At 38.1% G+C, this 18,583-nt stretch overlaps 1 protein-coding gene across 2 annotated transcripts; it reads left to right on the top strand.

The window, feature by feature from the left end:
- The first annotated feature begins 3,522 nt into the window (after positions 1 to 3,522).
- On the top strand, positions 3,523 to 17,193 carry LOC145490970 (far upstream element-binding protein 3-like). 2 transcript variants are annotated; one of them, XM_081470102.1, is made up of 22 exons: positions 3,523 to 3,648; positions 3,717 to 3,774; positions 3,883 to 3,915; positions 4,038 to 4,085; positions 5,683 to 5,746; positions 6,674 to 6,735; positions 7,699 to 7,770; positions 8,235 to 8,304; positions 8,599 to 8,656; positions 8,994 to 9,072; positions 9,364 to 9,395; positions 10,342 to 10,488; positions 11,094 to 11,171; positions 11,886 to 11,988; positions 12,613 to 12,710; positions 12,804 to 12,915; positions 13,330 to 13,431; positions 14,261 to 14,547; positions 15,348 to 15,378; positions 15,648 to 15,743; positions 16,002 to 16,215; positions 16,916 to 17,193. In XM_081470102.1, exons 1-21 carry the CDS (start codon positions 3,547 to 3,549, stop codon positions 16,196 to 16,198), a joined length of 1,929 nt encoding a protein of 642 aa, XP_081326228.1. In that variant the 5' UTR covers positions 3,523 to 3,546; the 3' UTR covers positions 16,199 to 16,215; positions 16,916 to 17,193. The 2 variants fall into 2 exon arrangements, with proteins under 2 accessions (XP_081326228.1, XP_081326220.1); XM_081470094.1 differs by having other exon boundaries at positions 10,342 to 10,521.
- The last annotated feature ends 1,390 nt before the right edge of the window (positions 17,194 to 18,583 follow it).

Below are 18,583 nucleotides of genomic sequence, written 5' to 3'. Positions count from 1 at the left end.
ACGCAATCCACATTTTTTCAAGACCAGGCTCGTTTAAGGATTTCATGACAGATATGGCAATACCTACCACATCCGTGTCGTTTGCCTTAATCATTAAAGCCTTTCTGCCGTTCATTGCCGCATGTCATGCGTGCACAAAAATACGTGGGTCTGCCTCGTGGTGCATACATGGTGCTAAATCTTCGAACGCAATTACACGATTGCAACAGACGTATTCCAAGCACGGCATGTCTGCTTCGGACAACCGGTCCGCAAGAAAATGGAAAAGTTCAGTCTTGTTGTTGTTATCTCTCAGAAAGCTTTGCCAATTTTGGGGAGTCTTGCTGGTTGGTGCAACCCTTCTTCGTATCCCTTTGCCCCTTTTGGATCGTGCCTCCAATTTCAGGCTGGACTCCTTATACACATCAAACTCAATGTCAACTCTTTGTTACTTGGTAGAATATGATGTAACTCTTGGAAGGATGTCCTCATTGGCGTAGTCATCAAATGTCTTTGACGTACGTGGGGGTTGGGAGTTGACAAGAGCTCAGTAATCCATCTATGATGATTGCATCTGCCTCTGGTTCTGTGTTTGGCATTCAAAGTCTCGGACACAAGTATCTCAACCAATCGCGATTTCTGGCATGTGTGAAGTTTTCCACTGTCACTGAGGGAAGCTGGAGCTGACTGATTTTCGTGCTGGAAGAAATCATGCGAATCACACTGTCTGTCTGCTTTGACATGAAATGAAGAGTTGGGAAATAGGTGACAGTCCTCTTCCAGTGTCCTCTCTTTGGAACTGGCGACACTGGAAATTTCCTCTTGCTTGAAAAAAATGATCTTGTTCTTTCTATTTGATAAAACAAGGTGTGCTGTTCTTTCTTCAGTCCTTCAATGAAGGATTGGAACTGATCTTTGCCTCTGCTATGGTGAGTAGCAAAAAGTCTTGAATTAGCTGGATCGGCAATATCCTTAGCTTTTTGTCTAATGCGAGAAGGTCCGCGGACTCTTCTTCAAAAGGATTGCCCATTTCTGTAGATACTGGGAATAGCTTTTCCACTTTCTCAAAGACTGCTATTTTGAGCACTTCCGCCTTGTTCGTGATGCTTTCTACTGATTGTTCCCGCAACCTCTTCGTAGCGAGCGAAAAGGCGGCCCACCTCTGGTCCAGCTATCATCCACCTCCAGAGTGCTGTAGGGTCCTCTGTCAAGCCTATCGCTCCTCCATCATCCTTGATGACCGCATTGTTTTGTTCGCGGGCTTGGTTGATTGCAATTGACGAGAAATCTTTGCAAGATTTGTGCTACATATACTTCTGGATGTTGTTGATCGATGGTCATCATATCTCTGAGGTGAATTTAAAGCCACCACGCATAATTCACATTGCTGTTTGCAAAGAAATAGGGCATAAGTTCTGCCAGCGCCTCACGATACAGGCAAAAGTTGGCGTCTCTGAATGAAGGAACCAATGTTAGAATGGTTAGCTCTAGAGCTAAAACAAAATGCAAACTGTGGACTTTCGAGTCGTCGTTTCTTACACCACTCTTCGAAATCAAGAACATCTTGTGGACTTTAAGATGTATCTCTTCTATAGCTATTATACGCAGCTTGCCTCTGCTTGTATAGACAACATGCTGTGATATGATGTGCTTGACGAGATCTGGTAACACTTGAGGCTGACAGATAAGATTCTGCAGTACCAGATGAGGCAACTCCTGCCTCAACAAAAGCACTTGTCCTACCACTGTCCTGAAGTAAAGACCCCATCAATTTCAAGAGCAGCCATTTCTATGTGAAGACCTATCTTTGAGATGAATCGTCTGAGAGTTTTAAAGTGCAGGAATCTTTAAAATATATGTCAAACTTTCGACCCAAACACAAGTAATATATGAGGGTTAAAACTAAAATCTATTATCGTAATAACCTAAGTACAAAAATTCTAAAATACTTGCAGACATGCTCCACTGGCCATGATAATGGCTGCTCCGTCTGCGACTCTTGATAGCCTACGGACGTTTTCGCCAGCAGCCAACGTTTTCTACTCAGCTATAGTATTATTTTAGTTCCTTTGCTCGACAATGAACGTTTGTACTGCAACATAATTAACTTCTCCTATATAAGGCTGCGAATTAACCCTATACCTAGAGTCAATGGCGGCCATGTTGAGATAAAGACCACCTTTTTAGTAAATTGTTAAAAAAAGTGTTATACCGCCAAATTTGAAGTGGCTGATCGATCAGAATGAAAGAATACTTAATTTAGAACATTTCTGTGAAATTTCATGCTTGTATCACTAAGTGATCAATTTTGCCAAAAAATGATGTTAGCCGCTACACTAAAATGAAAAAAAAAAACAAAAAACAAAAACAAAAATGTTGTAACTCCAATTAAACACGACTTCCTGATAATCACAAAACAACTGATTTCAATCAGTTGTTTTGTGATTATTAAAATACCCAGCGAGAATGAATGAATGAATGAATGAATGAAAAGTCCTTATTAAAAGATCAGGCACAGCATACGTGTGACTTTACGGACAATAAGAAACTGAGCCAGTTACCAGTCATTTTATGTACTAAAAAATTATATTAAGCTAAAAATTATTAAGAAGTAAATCTTAAAAGACATCTTTTACGAAAGCCCGTTTTTAAAACCCGTTCAGTTTTCACTCTAGGGAGTATGAACTCGTGACCCCTATCTCTAAGAGCCCTGTTACGTTTAGGTGGAAGCAAGTCGCACAACATATGACCAGTTTCACTAGTGATTCTTTGAAATAGAGCACTGTCACTATTCGCAAATTATCGCAGAAATTAGTTCCCGCAAAATACAAAAAAATTTCACCGTTTCGCAAAATTAAATTCCTGGAGAATATTTTGCCACACAGTACTTAACATCCACGGCGGCCGTACGTGCCAGGGGGTGGCCCTGGAGACGAGAATAGTACCTTTCCCTGACGAACGTAATCCCCGGGACGTGGTCCCGGGACGTCATCCCGAAAACCGAGGGCATAAAGCGTAGCTAGCGGCGTCTGGACTCGTTATGTTAAAATGTGTGAAAGCCGGGAAAATGCATGGTAGAGTCACTGGCACGATGAAAAGCAGGAAATGAAAAAGGAACGAAGAAACTGAAAGGCCTCGCTCTCCTCTTCACCATTCTTTTCTGGCTTTGCGGCACGCTCGTTCTGACCGCTTTGGCAGTATTGGTGTTTTTTAATTGAGATAGATCCAAGTAATGCCGGTTGCACAGTAAGATATTTTGTGCAAACGAAATTACATTCTCGTGACTAAACTGAGAAAATGTAAAACTAAGGCAAATGCTGCCTTTTGATCGGCTGCAGAATTTTCACTTCCTGCTTAACGTGACGCGCACGCGTTCGGCGAGAATGGAGATCTTGCTTGCTATCTTGCTAATTTTAAAAGAGCTATCATGATAAATCAAACATTGAAGAAGTTTATTCGGAAAGATGTGAAAAATACTCCCATGATTCTTTCGACGCACATGTCTTTAGCATATACCATCATACTTTGCGGTCACAGTTTCGGTTCATTCTTCTTCACGTGTTGAAAATGGCGGACGCGATGCAGGCATTCAACAACGTTCCACCACCGCCAGGGCCTCCTGTAGATGCCAATTCGGCCTTCGCTGACGCACTAAAGAGAGCAAAGGAGGTATTGATGTTATTAAGATCCTCTTAAGGTGCTTTTATGCGCGTATTTATTAAACATTTTCTTTTTAGATTGCGGCACGTATGGGATCGAGTAGCGCTGCGGCAGCTGAGGCTTCGGCGGAACAAGGTGTGAAAATGTCGTCAAACGTTTTGAAATTACATGCCACTCTACCTTTAGAACGTTGATTGTTAAATGAATTGCACACTAATTACATTGCTGTTGTGTGTGTTGCAGAAATCAGTAAGAAAAGACCGTACGAGCTTGACGGTAAGTAAGCTTTACGGGAAATAACTGACCGAAATGGGCATGCAATCACGCAAAATGTCTTGGCATCCTTTGTTCACTTGGGGAGTTAAACTTTGGATGCTAACATGTGTTATTTTGTGTAGTTTTAGGTGGTGGGGAAGAGATTCCTGCGAAGAAACCAGCAACCGAAGGTGAGTTCCATCAACGACTTTAAAATTCTAGAATGCGAACGCGAAGTGTAAAAAAAGGTCGCTTTATACTGAATTTCCCCTGCGTTTCAACGACTCGAAGTTACAATTCAACGGATTTAAATAAAGTGCCGAAGTACTATGATGTCAATAGACTTTCTGATTAATATTTTGTTAATTTTCTGACTCTGCTTTTCTAGACATTCTACACAAACATTAAGCTTATGTTTGTGTTGAAAAAGGATTTGTGCTGTCAGACGTAATTTTGCATACACCACTGATAAAGCTAACAGTGATATACTGCTTCTGCCCATTCTTATACCAGAAAGGCATTATCCCTCTAGACAAACTTGGAGTAGTTTTTTGGTGTGGAAAGATAAATAATTAATATCTTTTGATAGTTCATGCCACTTAGACTCTAGACAGGTAAAACAGCAAACTCATATTCATCTACACAGACAATGCTTTTCTGGGGCAAACAGACCCTCTTTAGCCCTATAATTTCTTAACGATTTGTGCATATTGTTTCTTAAAATAAGCAAAAATCACAAATTAAAATAGCCTGGGACAGCCTTACAGTATTTATTGGTGATAGACTGCAGGGCTGTCAGGAAGTTTTGATTCACTTGTCACACCCATAACAAACTTGTTACTTTTGGGGTGAATTGTATCAAATGCAGGCAAGTTCGCCTATAACATCAAGGGTTCATCAAACATACTCAGCTGTAACAGGTGTTATGGGTTAAAGCCCTTATTCACAGCCCTGGACTGATAGGCTGATGAGTAAACATGTGTCTTTTCACATGTTCAACTCTTACGCCATTCAAATTAACCTGAAATATTCTACGCTGGTGATGTACTTGTAGCCGTACAGGGATCAGGCTGGCTTCTCAGATTGGTTGCTGCCAGTTCTGAATTTCCCATGTAATAGCCAATTACAGACACATCTATGTCATAAGTGTGGACTGTTTTTGTCACATCTAATATCTCTCTTGTGGGAGGAATAATAGAACATATATGGAGATGTCTCTACTCAGGTTTATACTTATTGTCATGTAGACAAGCGATTTATGCAGGGGTAGAATTAGTTTCACAAGGCTCTGATATGACTTCAAGGGGAGCAAGGTTAAACAACTCGCCAATATTTATTATGTAATGTACAATTCTTGCTAAAAGTCCTTGGGACACCCGATAACATACCAACTGGTGACTCATTATTTTGAAGTGGGAAGTCAATATTCAATTATTCAATATTCAATAGACAGGCCAGATGTTGGCAAAAGCAGCAAGTGGCCCAGGGCTTTCGGCCAGAATATTAGGCGTCTGTTCAGAGAATGGTAAAATTTTTGCAAATCCATGTTAGATGAAATATGTTTGGTCCTATTTACACTTGAACAACAGTTTAGTGATAATCATGAGTAAGTTGTAGGCTAGATTTTGGCAAGACAAGTATTGTATTGACAGCACATTCCCAGCAACAGTTGTAGGTAGAATGGGTACTGCCTAAGTTGGTCCTTATTGTATATTTAGATTGTAAGAAGTGACATTATGGTGGTACAGCTCAGTGAGAGCTTTAAAATTGTTACATTTTGGATTTCAGTGAGCATGGATGGAAAAGATCCAAAATCAATAGCTATGCAAGTGGCTGCAAGCCTAGCACAGAGGTAATGTACAAATAGAGCTGTAACCGGGATAAGACATATTTTAAAGAAGTAAAAACATTCTCTGGTTGAAAAGATTTAAAAGATGTAAGTGAAAAGCTTAAGTTTTTTGAAATTTTTTCAACCAGAGAACATTTTTATTTCTTTTAAAGTAATTTAACATGTTTACAAGAAATTCATGATGTATCTTGAAGCAAAATATCTGGTGAATTTGGTTTCATTCCTCAAGGCTATGGTGATAAGTGGTTGTGCAAGTTGAGTGTTGGCTTAATCATGCAATGAAAGCCATAAGCAACAGCCTGGGGCACGTAGATTTTACAGTTGGGCTAGTGGATTCTGCTTTTTTACACACCTGACTAGACAGTGAAGTTTCCTGTGAAAATTGTAGAGGAAAATGCAAATTACAGAAGTACTGTACTGTAAGAGATGACATTTTGGGGGGGCTTGTGACGACGACTTTTGGGTTAGGTCATCATAGTTGCAGCTTGCCCAAAGGTAGCTTGTGTTGCAGATGGAAGTTTATCCTTGTAAATAACTGTTTGCAAGTTATTGTACAAATCCTTGCAGGCTAGACCAAAAGACAAGCCCAAAAATTTGGTTTCTTTGCTCACTGGATATATAATAATAATTTATTCTGGTAGCTGTGACACTCAATGCACAGTTCCACTGTAGCCTTCCCTATTGTCACTATATGTTTATTTATAACACTGTAAAATGCCTTAACCACTACTAGTAAAAATATATTATTCTTTAAAAATGCATTAGAAATCCTAAAGATTGTCTCAGTACTCTTTTACAACTTTAAAATGATAAAAGGAGAGGGAAAACTACAAAAGTAGTATGAACAATACTATACTGCTTCATGTTTAATCCAGCAGCTTGTTTGAACAAACTGTGTAACATGAACAATATACCTGTTTTTCTTTGTAGAGCTGGACTTGGGTCATTAGTTTCAGAAGACATGAAGATCCCCAACAAATTTGTTGGATTAAGTAAGTGCACGTTATTTCTTCCCTAAATGTGCAGCAGATTGTTTGTGCAGCCTAATTGAATTTTCAAGGGAATTTACTTTCCAAGACTACATTAACATCAGGGGGGATGTGTTACTCTATGTGCTAGCAAATAATGTACATGTAGTTTAACACAGGACTGATGAGCTAAAGGGCTCCTGTTTCCTAGAACTGTGGCAAACATTAGCTCTTTTATTTTGTGAATGGGCCTTATTTGTGCAAAGCTAACAGGCCACGTTCAAGGTATCAATATTCTCACATGGCTCTGAGGCTTTTAGGTCAAAATTGTAAATTCGTTAAGTTTCTTTTGTCTCTCAATTCTCAAAAGAGACTTGGATACAAATACAACAACACCAAATATATAAGTTTTCCCTGAGCCTCGGAGTCATGTTAGAATATTGATATATCAAATGTGGCCTATTGTCCAAATGCCATCACTCAACATCCCAACTTTTGTCATATCTCAGATCTTATGAGAAAAAAGTCATCTCCTCGAAGCGCTCGCGATCTAACAATCTGGTTGTTAGTTATGCCTCGAACAAAATGTAAGAAATTGGGTGATCGGGCATTTGCCTATGCTGGGCCATCAATGTGGAACAAGCTTCCAAAGCCCATTCAGATGGCGCCAAACATTTACTCTTTTAAAAAACAGCTAAAAACATATTTGTTCAGAGAAGCCTATAACATTCAGTGATAAATTTTATTACTTTAATCTGTTTTTTTATTTGTAATGCTGCTTTTTATAATTTAAATTTTTATAAAATTAATATGTATATTTTAAATTTTTATATTTTAAAATGTAAAGGGCTTATAAATATTTTATACAATTAGCACTATATAAATTTAATTATTATCATTATTATAAATCCTCTTAGTACATATAGAAGTGTAGAGAATACTGATGAGGTGTTTAAAAGAACTCACTTGTATTTTCATTTCTTTCAGTCATTGGACGTGGTGGAGAACAAATCAATAAATTACAGTCAGAAACTGGTGCCAAAATACAAGTTGCCCCAGGTAAGCTTTGAGGCATTTTTAACAATTAAATTTTGGTTATTCAAACAAACAAGATCTGTAAGCTGTAATCTTTGTTATTTTGTATATTTGAGATGTGTTGATAATATTAACCCATCTCCTAGATACATTGTATCACAGATACATTGTATCTGTGCTAGCTGTTTGTTGACTCTCGTCAATAAGCCACAAACTTCATTTGGTTGGAAACAAGTTGTATTACATGTATGCACTTGCTAAATTGTTTTATTGATAGTGGGCAGGCAATGTTTTACAGTAGGTAATAATATTTTATTGTTTGATACAGATAAAAGCTGTCCTGTTCACTTGTTAATGTTGTTGATATGAGGACCATTGATTCTCTGCATTGCTGTGTGGAAGACTATTACAGTAGTAGAGTCAATTTTCCTTATTCAGTATACATTATTGCTCAGAAGAATAAAGGTGCCTTTCTTTTTTTGTGGCAGACCCTCCCCCTGGGCAGATAGCACCTCCAGATCGACATGTATCCATTAATGGAACACAACAAGCCGTAGAGTAAGTGCGTGTTTTACAATAGGAACAAGAATCTGGATTCTGAAACATTCATGGAATTATATTTTATTACTATTGGGTTCTGACTGGTGTTGTTTTGACACTTGACTATAGATTGACAGTACAGATCCGACAATATCAAACACACCAATACAGGAAATATTTAACTACAGTTAAATCACAATATAATAATGCATAAAATTTAAATTTTAAAGTTTGAAAATATACTTAACCACTACTTAGCAGCCTCTTTAGAAATCTCTGCTAATTGGTCTTTTGCCTTTCTACATGTTACAGGAAGGCAAGGAATTTGTTAAATAGGATATGCGAAGAAGGGAAGATTCCAGAATCTTTGGTAAGGTATTTGAGTGCTCTTTTTGTGTTGTGTCTTGAAGCGTAGAGAACCATTATCTACATTTAAAAGAACACTGTGTTTGGAAAGGGACAATAGATTCTCAACTTGGATCATTACATGTAGCTACACAGTGCTTTACTGGGCTCCTCAGTGTTCTACTGTCAAAGTAAACAATTGTTTCCAGTGTTTGTAGAAGCCATTGGATTGTTTTTGGCAACCAATTTAGCAGTTGAGCAGTTGTCACGTCTTCTCTATTTGTCTCCCGAGATTAGAACACATTGTGTTACATCAATCATTCTAAAAAATTAAAATACAATTTTGTTTTAACTTGATTCAGATGTCATTACCAGTTGTTGCTCCTGGTGAACAAGTCATTGAAATGATGATACCAGCTAGTAAAGTTGGACTCATCATAGGTAAGTTGTAAACAGCTCAGCCTTTCCTTCCAGCGGGTACATGTAGTGAGGTCATACCTTTTTCTGGCATTCTGCATCTACATGTAGAACTTCCTATGGCCATATCATTTTTTCAAGAGTGATTGTAGGTAGTCTGCTTATTTTATCTTTTCAGTGTTGTGGAAAACACTTTTATACCATTCAACTTTCAATCTCCAGCTTTAGGAAACTTCAAAGACTAACTGTTATTACCTTCTATCAGAATATGTTTTAAGCAGTGTTTTGTGTTCTTGATTAATTCCACTCATATAGGTAAAGGAGGTGAAACCATCAAGGCTCTTCAGGTTTGTTTTGTATAAATATCAACATTGCATGGTTCTGTCCACATTCTAGGTATGATTTCCAAATGTATGATATTATTCTTTGTTGGCAAGAAGAATGTAAACCCCCTTAACTGTTCCAGTTTGGTAATACTCAAGATTGTCTCGCTGATCTGAGACTTTACAGTGATATTAGGAAACTGTCTTTATTAGTTTAAGTTGTTTTGAAAGACCAAAATATCTGTATAATTTCTGTGGTTGAATTTATGGCAGTTCTCATACAAAGTCAAATATTGATTTACACCCACTTTCAGTGTTGCGTGCATAGGCGACATCTTTTGACCATCTCTTGACATTCCATCTTTCGACGTGCTATGTAAACGGCTGAAATACCATTTACCTGTGAAACTAGCAATTATTCCGGTTATTAGCAGATCAAATGACAAGTATATGATAATTACTGACTTCAAATGAATGAAAAAGATTGTGGACTCTCAATTTACGGGACAATTCAAACGATTTTAGTGTAGTCGATCAGCTCTTAATAGTAACTTCCGGTAGAATTGGGCCGCTACCACTCAATTCATATTCGAAAGATGTAAACATTCAAAGCAGTCGATTTATCCCTCTCAGAATGTTTTCTTGATGCTAGCCTTAGTTTGATGTCAAATCCACCTTTCATGGCTAAAAGTCGAGTTAGACCGTAAAGAAGCCACTTGTGCTTACATTTTGATGTAGGCCAGGTTACATAGCATAGTTGCTATGCACATAACACTGAAAGTGGGTGTAAGTTTGTCACATTTTTGGCAATTTTGAGGAATTACAATAGATGCATGAGCAAAAGATATATCCCTTGTATTTGCAACAAAATCACTTGAAAGGCATGTACAGTTAAGTTACTCAATTTTGGGGGACTGAGATAATACATGCTCTAGGCATGAATGCAACTCTTGGTCATGATAATTTCTAGGAGAGAGCTCAGTGCCGAATGATGATGGTTCAGGATGGGCCATATCTTAATGCGCCTGAGAAGCCCCTCAGGATAATGGGAGACTCTATGAGAGCACAGCGAGGAAGGGACCTGGTTCAGGACTTGCTAACTGAGAAGGAGCTTGAGGTCAGTGGCAACCCAACAAACAGGAACTGGCAGGTGATGATGGGAAAAACAGGAATTTTCAGGAATTGAAACTCCAGTTCCTTTGGTTTATAATGGTACTTGTATTTGAGAGCATTTAACTCATGCAAAAGAATGAATTTGAGGGGAACAAAATCTGCCCACGAGACTAGTCCTAACTTCATACTTCTAACACTTCTCACCTCAAAAATCAATTTAGAGTACTCTTTCCAATAGATTCCCCCTGTCATACACATGTAATTGTCTCCTCCCTTCTGACTGTGAATCTGGATTGTATTTCCCTAATATTGTCAGAGTTAGAGGTCACAAAAGAGGTGTCCATGTGAGGCTCTATGTAGGATCATTTCTTGTTTTTCCTTTGTTGGACTTCCTAGTTACCTTTGTGGCAAATATGCAGACCCTCTTGAGTTTGTGGGCAGTTTCCATTCTTTCCATTACGTTCCCTCTCTTTGGCTCCCCCAGGCTCTGGATGCTATTAAATCAAATTGTTAAAGTAATGAAAGTTAAATAAACATTTTACAGTAAAATGTTATCGTCAAGAGATAAACTCGGCAGCAATTTAATGATATTTATAAATTAAATCTCAGCAAAACATGCCTGGATTGGACTACAAAGGAAACCGACATGATTTGCCAAGAAATCAACCTGGAATGCAACAATTAGAGGTTTGTATTACGTGTTAACCAAACTGAAACTACAACACTTGAATGTATAATTGAAGCAATTACTGGAGACATGGCACAAAATACACCGAATGCAAATATGGCAGACCGCTCTGTTGGCACCCGGTACGAGTCGCATGCAAGCGAGGCTAGTCAGGCTTTGATGTTTTGTTTTGACAATGCTTCCCCAGAAAAGTCTTGCTTCGTCATTCTTGTCTTGATTTCGTCGTCGAAATCAGAGCCTGACTAGCCTCGCTTTCATGAGACTCGTCCCAGGCGCCGACCGAGTGGTCGGCCATATTTGCATTCGGGGTATAGACTTTTTAAAAAGTTAGAATAAAGATAAGAATTTGCATATTTGTAAAAAAGAAATAAAACGACAAAATTAAACTATGAAAAATTATTAATAAAGTATTTTAGTATCTGAGTGCTTGTGTCTTAAAATGAAATTAGTGACATTAACAATAAAGATGTCTTCAAGTATAGAGATAAATTTTAGGTATGAAACTTTATTGCATGAATCTCAGGTGGACAAGAATGAGCCTTGTTATCTGAAGCTTATTGATTGATGGTTGAAACTAGAATAGATTGAAACTGATTTTTTCAAGAATGACTGTTGTTTAACTGGGTTAATCAAAATCAAGTCATGGCTAAATTGCGCAAAAGCATGGCTGTAATGCTGAGAAATCTTTTTATGATCTGGATTTCCCTTGACAGGTTCCTGTTCCACGAGATATTGTTGGTTTTGTTATTGGAAAGAGTGGTGAAACAATCAAAAGAATACAGGCAGAAACTGGAGCAAAAGTGCAGTTTAATATGAGTAAGTTTAACTACTTTGCTAAAAGAATTATATATTCTCCAGGAGTGGAAATATATGTGAAATGAGTTTATTGCCCACAAATGTCTTAATCTTGAGTATTAAAGGCTAGTTAAAATGTAGAATCTCATGAGGAAAACACAAAATACATTTTTTTTTTCCTGGCAAAACTTCTTGATCCCCCATCCCCCTCCCCTGGTGGTAGTTAATCTTAAGCCCTTGCAGTGGAAAAGTCATCAGAGTGGATGGAAATTGGTAAACTTGAAGACAAAGTTTTTTGGATAATGGTAAATTATGGGTTGCATGTTTTCAATCTTGTAGTGTGAAAAGTTTGCACCTTTATCGTTGCGCTTTGTTCCACAGTGTCAGTTAGCATGGAAAGGGGTGCAGAAGTGTACTTATAAAACCAAAAAGTGTGCAATAGACAATTTAATTAGCCTAATGAGTGATGAACAACAGAGCAGAAATTCCTTTCTTTTGTGGGACTAATAGAGTTTCACTTTGAAAATGTTGCTGTTTAGTACATGCTGTTTTATGTGATCTAAACATGTATGTGTATATGTAGACTAACATTTATCTTTCATCTTTCACCCTTCATCCTTCTTCCTTCATCTTGCATCTTAACAGAAGATAACTCAAATGCACCTGATCGAATGGCATCTGTCCAGGGAACACCAGAGCAGGTCCAGAAAGTTCAGAGCATGATTCAAGAAATCATAGAGCAGGTGACCATGCAGGAATTTTCTCAATTTTTTTGAGCATTAGGGAGTGATTTGTTTGTTAGCTAGCTGCATGTATTTTCCTTGTTTGATCTTCAGTCTCGGCAGCGAGGAGGTCCACCTCCCAGGGGTCCACCCGCCAACATGCCTGGAATAACCTCTGTTGAATACCCAGTACCAGGAAATAAGTGTGGACTTGTCATTGGAAAAGGTGGGTGGAAACATATCAAGAACAAACACGCAAGTCTGGTAACTGTAAAATTTATCTTTGGGTGAGCCAAAAATGTGTATCAAATGGGAGAAGTGTTGATAAATAGATTTCTTGGACCAAATTCAAGATGTGGTATATTGAGATATATTTTGGTCTAATGCTCCTGTCATTTTGAGATAATAATCTTCCTTGGTCAATAAAAAGTCATGAAATTTAGGTATCGTTTTCGTATGGGTGGAATCATACAGAGCTCTCATAATCTAGTCTAGTGATTGTACAGTAGTAGTGCCCATACTTGGTAAGCCTTGGCTGAAAGGAGTTTCAAAAAATGTTGGTCTAAGTTGCAAACAATACAGATACATAAGCTATCAAAGTACTGTTCAAGAGATTTTTACTTTGGTTTGTTCTCTGTAGGAGGGGAAACCATCAGAGGGATAATCAAGGCATGTGGTGCACACGTGGAATTAAACAGATCAATTCCTGAAAGTTCTCCAACAAAGTGCTTTATCATACGAGGTACTGCCTCTCAACTTGGCTCTATAGTGGGCTTTGACAGCATAAACTGATCTGTTGTGAGAAATTGTAAGGTGTTGTACAGTACATACCTCTTACTAAGCAAGTTCGAGGTCCGTACTGTAAGTTATGGACCGAGTTTTTTCCCCCATTGATTTATGGCCCAAGCCTGAAGTGCGCAGGCCATAAATCAAAGGGGGAAAAAAATGAGGATCCGTAACTTACAGTACAGACTGAGAAGACAAGGTTAGTAATGCGCGTTCGTGAACGATTTCTCTTTACACAGAACGGCGTCAAATTTCTGATGCATATCAAAAGCAAAACGAGCCAATTTGAAATCGTTTTAAGTCGTTAGCACGCTTGAATACACAATTTAGAGTAAAAGAAAGTTTTAAACTTTTACTTGCTATAAAAGTTAAGAACACTTGGTGATAAATCACGGAACAGTTTGGCAACAAAAAATTGTTCAAATTTTAGCAGGCCGTACAGGAGAATACGGCCCACTGAATTGACCAATCACAACGCGCGTACTAACTGAGAGATATAATGATCTGGAGTATCATAGGATCAAAAGATTCCCATCACTGTTGATCTGTTGTATGATGGCATTCAATTTGTTATATCAGAATCTATATAAAATTTGAGCATCTATATAAATTAGGTTCTTCAAACAATGTGGCAAGGATTTTAGTGAACTTAAGTAGAGGTTTCAATAGAAGGCAGCTGCCGGCAATGGACCCCCTTCTACTTTGCTCTATCTTGCCGTCTACTTTGCACGATCAGTCAAATGTTTTAAAAATGTCTCAACCGTGGTCCTGTATTTATTCAAAAGGTACAGATCAACAGATACAACACGCCCAACAATTAATCAGGGAAAAGATTGAAGGTGAGAGAGGAGGTGGAGGGAATAATTACAACCAAGGACAAAACTGGAACCAACCTGGCTGGAACCAGCAACCACAGCAGCAGCAACAACAGCAGCAACAAGGGGGCTGGTCACAGTATGGTCAGTATGGACAGCAGCAGCAACAATTTGGTCAGCAGCCTCAACAGCAACAACCCCAGCAATATGGCCAGCAACAGCAGCAGTATGGCCAGCAACAGCCTCCTCAGCAACAAGTAAGTAACAGTGAATTTGTGTAAGGTGTAACTGGAGGGGAGTGAGTGTAAAATTAATATCTTGTATCAAAAGAAACTTGTCATGTAATATATCAAACACGAGACACAGTGTTTTGTCAGGATAGCCAAACACCCAGAAGAGTGTTAAAAATATGACATGCAGTGGAGTATTTTTGACAAAATTTGAGGTGTTTGGATAGCCAATGAAACACTGTCTTGAGTGTTTAATGTATCTTCTCAGTCGAAACAAAAACTAAGGGTGATGTAGCAGCTGTCGTAAGGTCTGACATGAATGGCTTGCTACCCTTTGAGAGAACAATAGAACAAAAAACAGAAACAATGCCCCTAGCCCTAAAACAATAATAGCTGCTAACAATGAAGAGAATTACAAGCTTACGAGAGCTGCTACACTTCTTAAAACTAAGGAGAAAACAGAGAAGTAAAATCATCAAAATCTATGCTAATTAAGACCGGGTATCCAAACCTCTTTCACGGTTGTGATTTCCTTTGTTTTAACTTAATGAATTATTGATGAGTTTGAAGTGGACTTTTGTAAAAATGTGGCCATGCTTGTTATTTTGCTGATGGAAGTGTCAGTTGTTCAGGTTGTTAAAAAGCACAATTGGCTTTCATTTACAGTGTAGTTGAAAAGAGCACTAAAGCAAAAATTAAATTATTATATTCAGACACTTTTTGTGCAATAGAGCAAGGGAAATTTCTCTTGTTCATTTTATAGCTACATGTATTGGCAAGCTAAAACTAATCATAAAACAGAACTTAAAGAATTATGATTTTTTCAGGGCCAGCAGCAAGGCCAACAGCCAGGTCAAGGTAAGTTTTGTTCTTCACACAATACCACACTTGTCATTGTTGTCTGATATCAATTTCTTAGAGCTGACATATTCCATAGAGATAGGCATCTCTGAACCTGAATCAGTAGCTAGAGTACCAAACTTGTAACACTATTAATCAAATAGGTGACAATCATCATACAGAAAGTAATATTCTGACTCTTCAAAGTTTTATTGCCTTCTGGTTAGGTGCTGAAGTCTGCTGTTTTATTGTTATTGGGTTGATGTGTGTTATTTTGTCTTTTTCAGCCCAAGGGCAGGCAGATTATTCTGCAGCATGGGCAGCTTATTATCAACAGTTTTACCAACAGCAGGCTGCAGCAGCTGCAGGACAAGCAGCACCAGGTATAATGACCAAAACAATCTTTTTAGCCTGGTGCAAAGAGATAAAAGCTTAGAGTAAGATAACCCATTCTCAGTCCACAAGTCACCTCCAGAGAGCTGAATGAAGGACAACTGCTAGTTTGATCGTGGGTTGACAAACAAAATGCAAGAATAGTTTGAGCTTGGTATTTAAACTGTACATGTGGCATCATTGACAAAATATTGGCTTAACAGGTGATGTACAAGCCTAGACCTTAACCGCTATTGATCAACCTGCAGGTCAGGGAGGCCAGCCTGATTACACCCAAGCCTGGGCAGAATACTACAGACAGCAGGGTTATTACTACCCCTATCAGCAACCTGGACAACCACAACAACCTGGGGTACCAGCCCAACAACCACAGCCACAGCCACAGGGACCCCCAGGGGGACAGCCAGGAGGACCCCCAGGGGGACAGCAGGGACAACAGCAGTAGAACTGTCAACTGTCAAGGTATGCATTATACTGACTGAGAGGTGTGGTGAAATTTGTAGTGCGTTTGGAAAGGAGACAGGGTGGATTAGGGGAGTGAACAAAAGCTTGCAAGTCTTTATTCTTAAATTAAACTTTAATAAGTAATGTTTAAATACGTTTATCCTGGAGTGAATATTGTTACTTTTTTGCTATTTTGGTTAACCTGAATGTATCCATGCGGGTCACCTATGGTAATTCTGATGGTTATTGATAATGTTTATGTTCAAGTGCAAATAATATTACTGCTTCATCATTGTTCTCATTTACTAATGATGATTGTGAGATTAGAGTTAGTAGTTAACCACTTAAAACGTAACAAGAAGGAGAAGAGAAATCTCAAAGAGTCGCATAGAGGTCAGCTTGTAAGACAGTGCACATTCTGTTATGAACAAGTTTGGTGAAACATTCTACATCTTGAGAATTTTTGATTACTTTGAGAGTCTTTTTATGCTAGAAGTAAAGTGTTGATTGGTTGTTTCAGATTTCTTTATTCACCTATATCAATGCTTGTTGTAAAATTTATATGTCTCTGTTAATTTGGCCATAAGAATTGTGGCCATTCAAGATCCAGGGTTGGTTATTTTTGTATTGTATTGCATGAGTGAATGAAATATGAAAGTTACTGGTAATAATACTGCTTTTGCTAAAAATAGTGTTGCTGTCATGAATTGCTTTCTAGGAAGATGACGATGTGTGACGGGAACGCTGTTTTTACGAAGATCTCTTTTATAACAAGGATTTTGGTGTTCTTCACATTATAATGATTTTGTTATAGGTCTTTGATCCAAAAATTATATCGTGTATAATATTTGCATTTTTAGTTTGCCTATATAGACTGTAGTGCTGCATTTCTATTATATTTATGTTAGTATTTTGTAAACATTATCTATCAAGTCACAGGATTTGACGTAGAGTAAAAACCACTGGGTATAACATTAAAGAACACATTTCATTTGTTGTGTGCATTTGTTATTTTGCATCAAATGACTTCACTTGCAGACACCTGCAGGCTCTCATTGGAGGATAAAGCCATTATGGAGTTGTCCCGGGAACAGGGCTCTAATGGTGTAAAATGTATATAAAATCTGATTGTAACGGGATTAATTAGAAATAATGCATAATTTATCTCTTATAGTCTGATACTTAAATCTTCAAATATTAAACATGTTTACAGACTAAATAGTTCACCTAACGAATGCTTGTTATACATTTGAAGTTCTTGTACATCTTTTCTATTGTACCCTCAACAAAGAAGCATTTGGATGCTAGCCAACAGACTTTGTTGTGATAATGTGATGTTGAATTGTTTGTTTGTAGTGTATTGTTTGACTTGAATTTTTACAGGAGCTGAAAGATCCTGAAGCAACTCTGCTCGCAATGTCACAATGTTACAATTTTGTTTCGCTTGCGCTGGTGTAGCGATGAATTGATTGTAAAACATTTTGTTCCATGATACTCCCCCCCCCCCTGGTTTTAGCTTATAAACCTGCCCATTATTTTGTCTTTTGATAATTGGGACATCTTCTTCTAGAGAAATCCGTGGTTTTTCTAGTCCTTTGGTCAACCAAACGGCGGGCAAGGGGTAAAGATAGTCCTGTCTTTCCCACAAGCCCAAATGCCAGCTAACCAACCTCCCTTGATAGTCATTTAAAACAAAATCCTGTGTAGTCATAACGTTAAAGATAAATGATAACACTTTGATGAAGGCTGGTTTTCACACTAGCGCATAAGCAAAAGCCGAGGAGCTGTTAAGTTGCACCTTCTGTTAGGAACTTTTTCAAACAAAAGGTGCAAATTAACATCTTACTGCATCTGCCTGTGTTGCTTGTACTGCATCTGCGTGCATCTGCCTGTTTAGCTTATTTCCTATGCAATGTTTTTTGTTTTGCATCTGCCTGTGTTGCTTGTACTTCTGCGCGAGTGGAAACCAACCTCAAATGTGTAGCGCATTGCTTTTCCAAGTGAATTCTTGTGTTGTTTAAACTGAAGTATTCCTGTTCCACGAAAATGTCTTTTATGAAATCTCACTGTTTTGAAGAAGTGAAAGTGTTCAGTGGTTATCAGTTTCTTACAAGTGCACGTGTGGCGCCGCCTGGGTATGAAATCTTCTCACTGTTTTGATTTTGTCACTCGTCCATGTTTTTTTGAAAGCTCTTAGTAACCATGCTTTTGAAAATTTTGATAATCCTGTATGCAGTGAAGTTTATTTAGCCATTATTCTCAAGTTATTGACGCGTGAAACAAACGATATTGTTATCAGAAACTATACAGTTGTATTCAATATTGAATATTGTTGAATAAGTAAGAGGGTTGTTTTTCAGAACCGAACGAATCCATGAACAAAAAT

Source organism: Orbicella franksi, chromosome 1, assembly GCF_964199315.1.
Source record: "Orbicella franksi chromosome 1, jaOrbFran1.1, whole genome shotgun sequence".
NCBI classification, from domain to species: Eukaryota; Metazoa; Cnidaria; class Anthozoa; order Scleractinia; family Merulinidae; genus Orbicella; species Orbicella franksi.
Note: the sequence above shows the minus strand (reverse complement) of the source record. Positions and strands in the feature narration are given on the sequence as shown.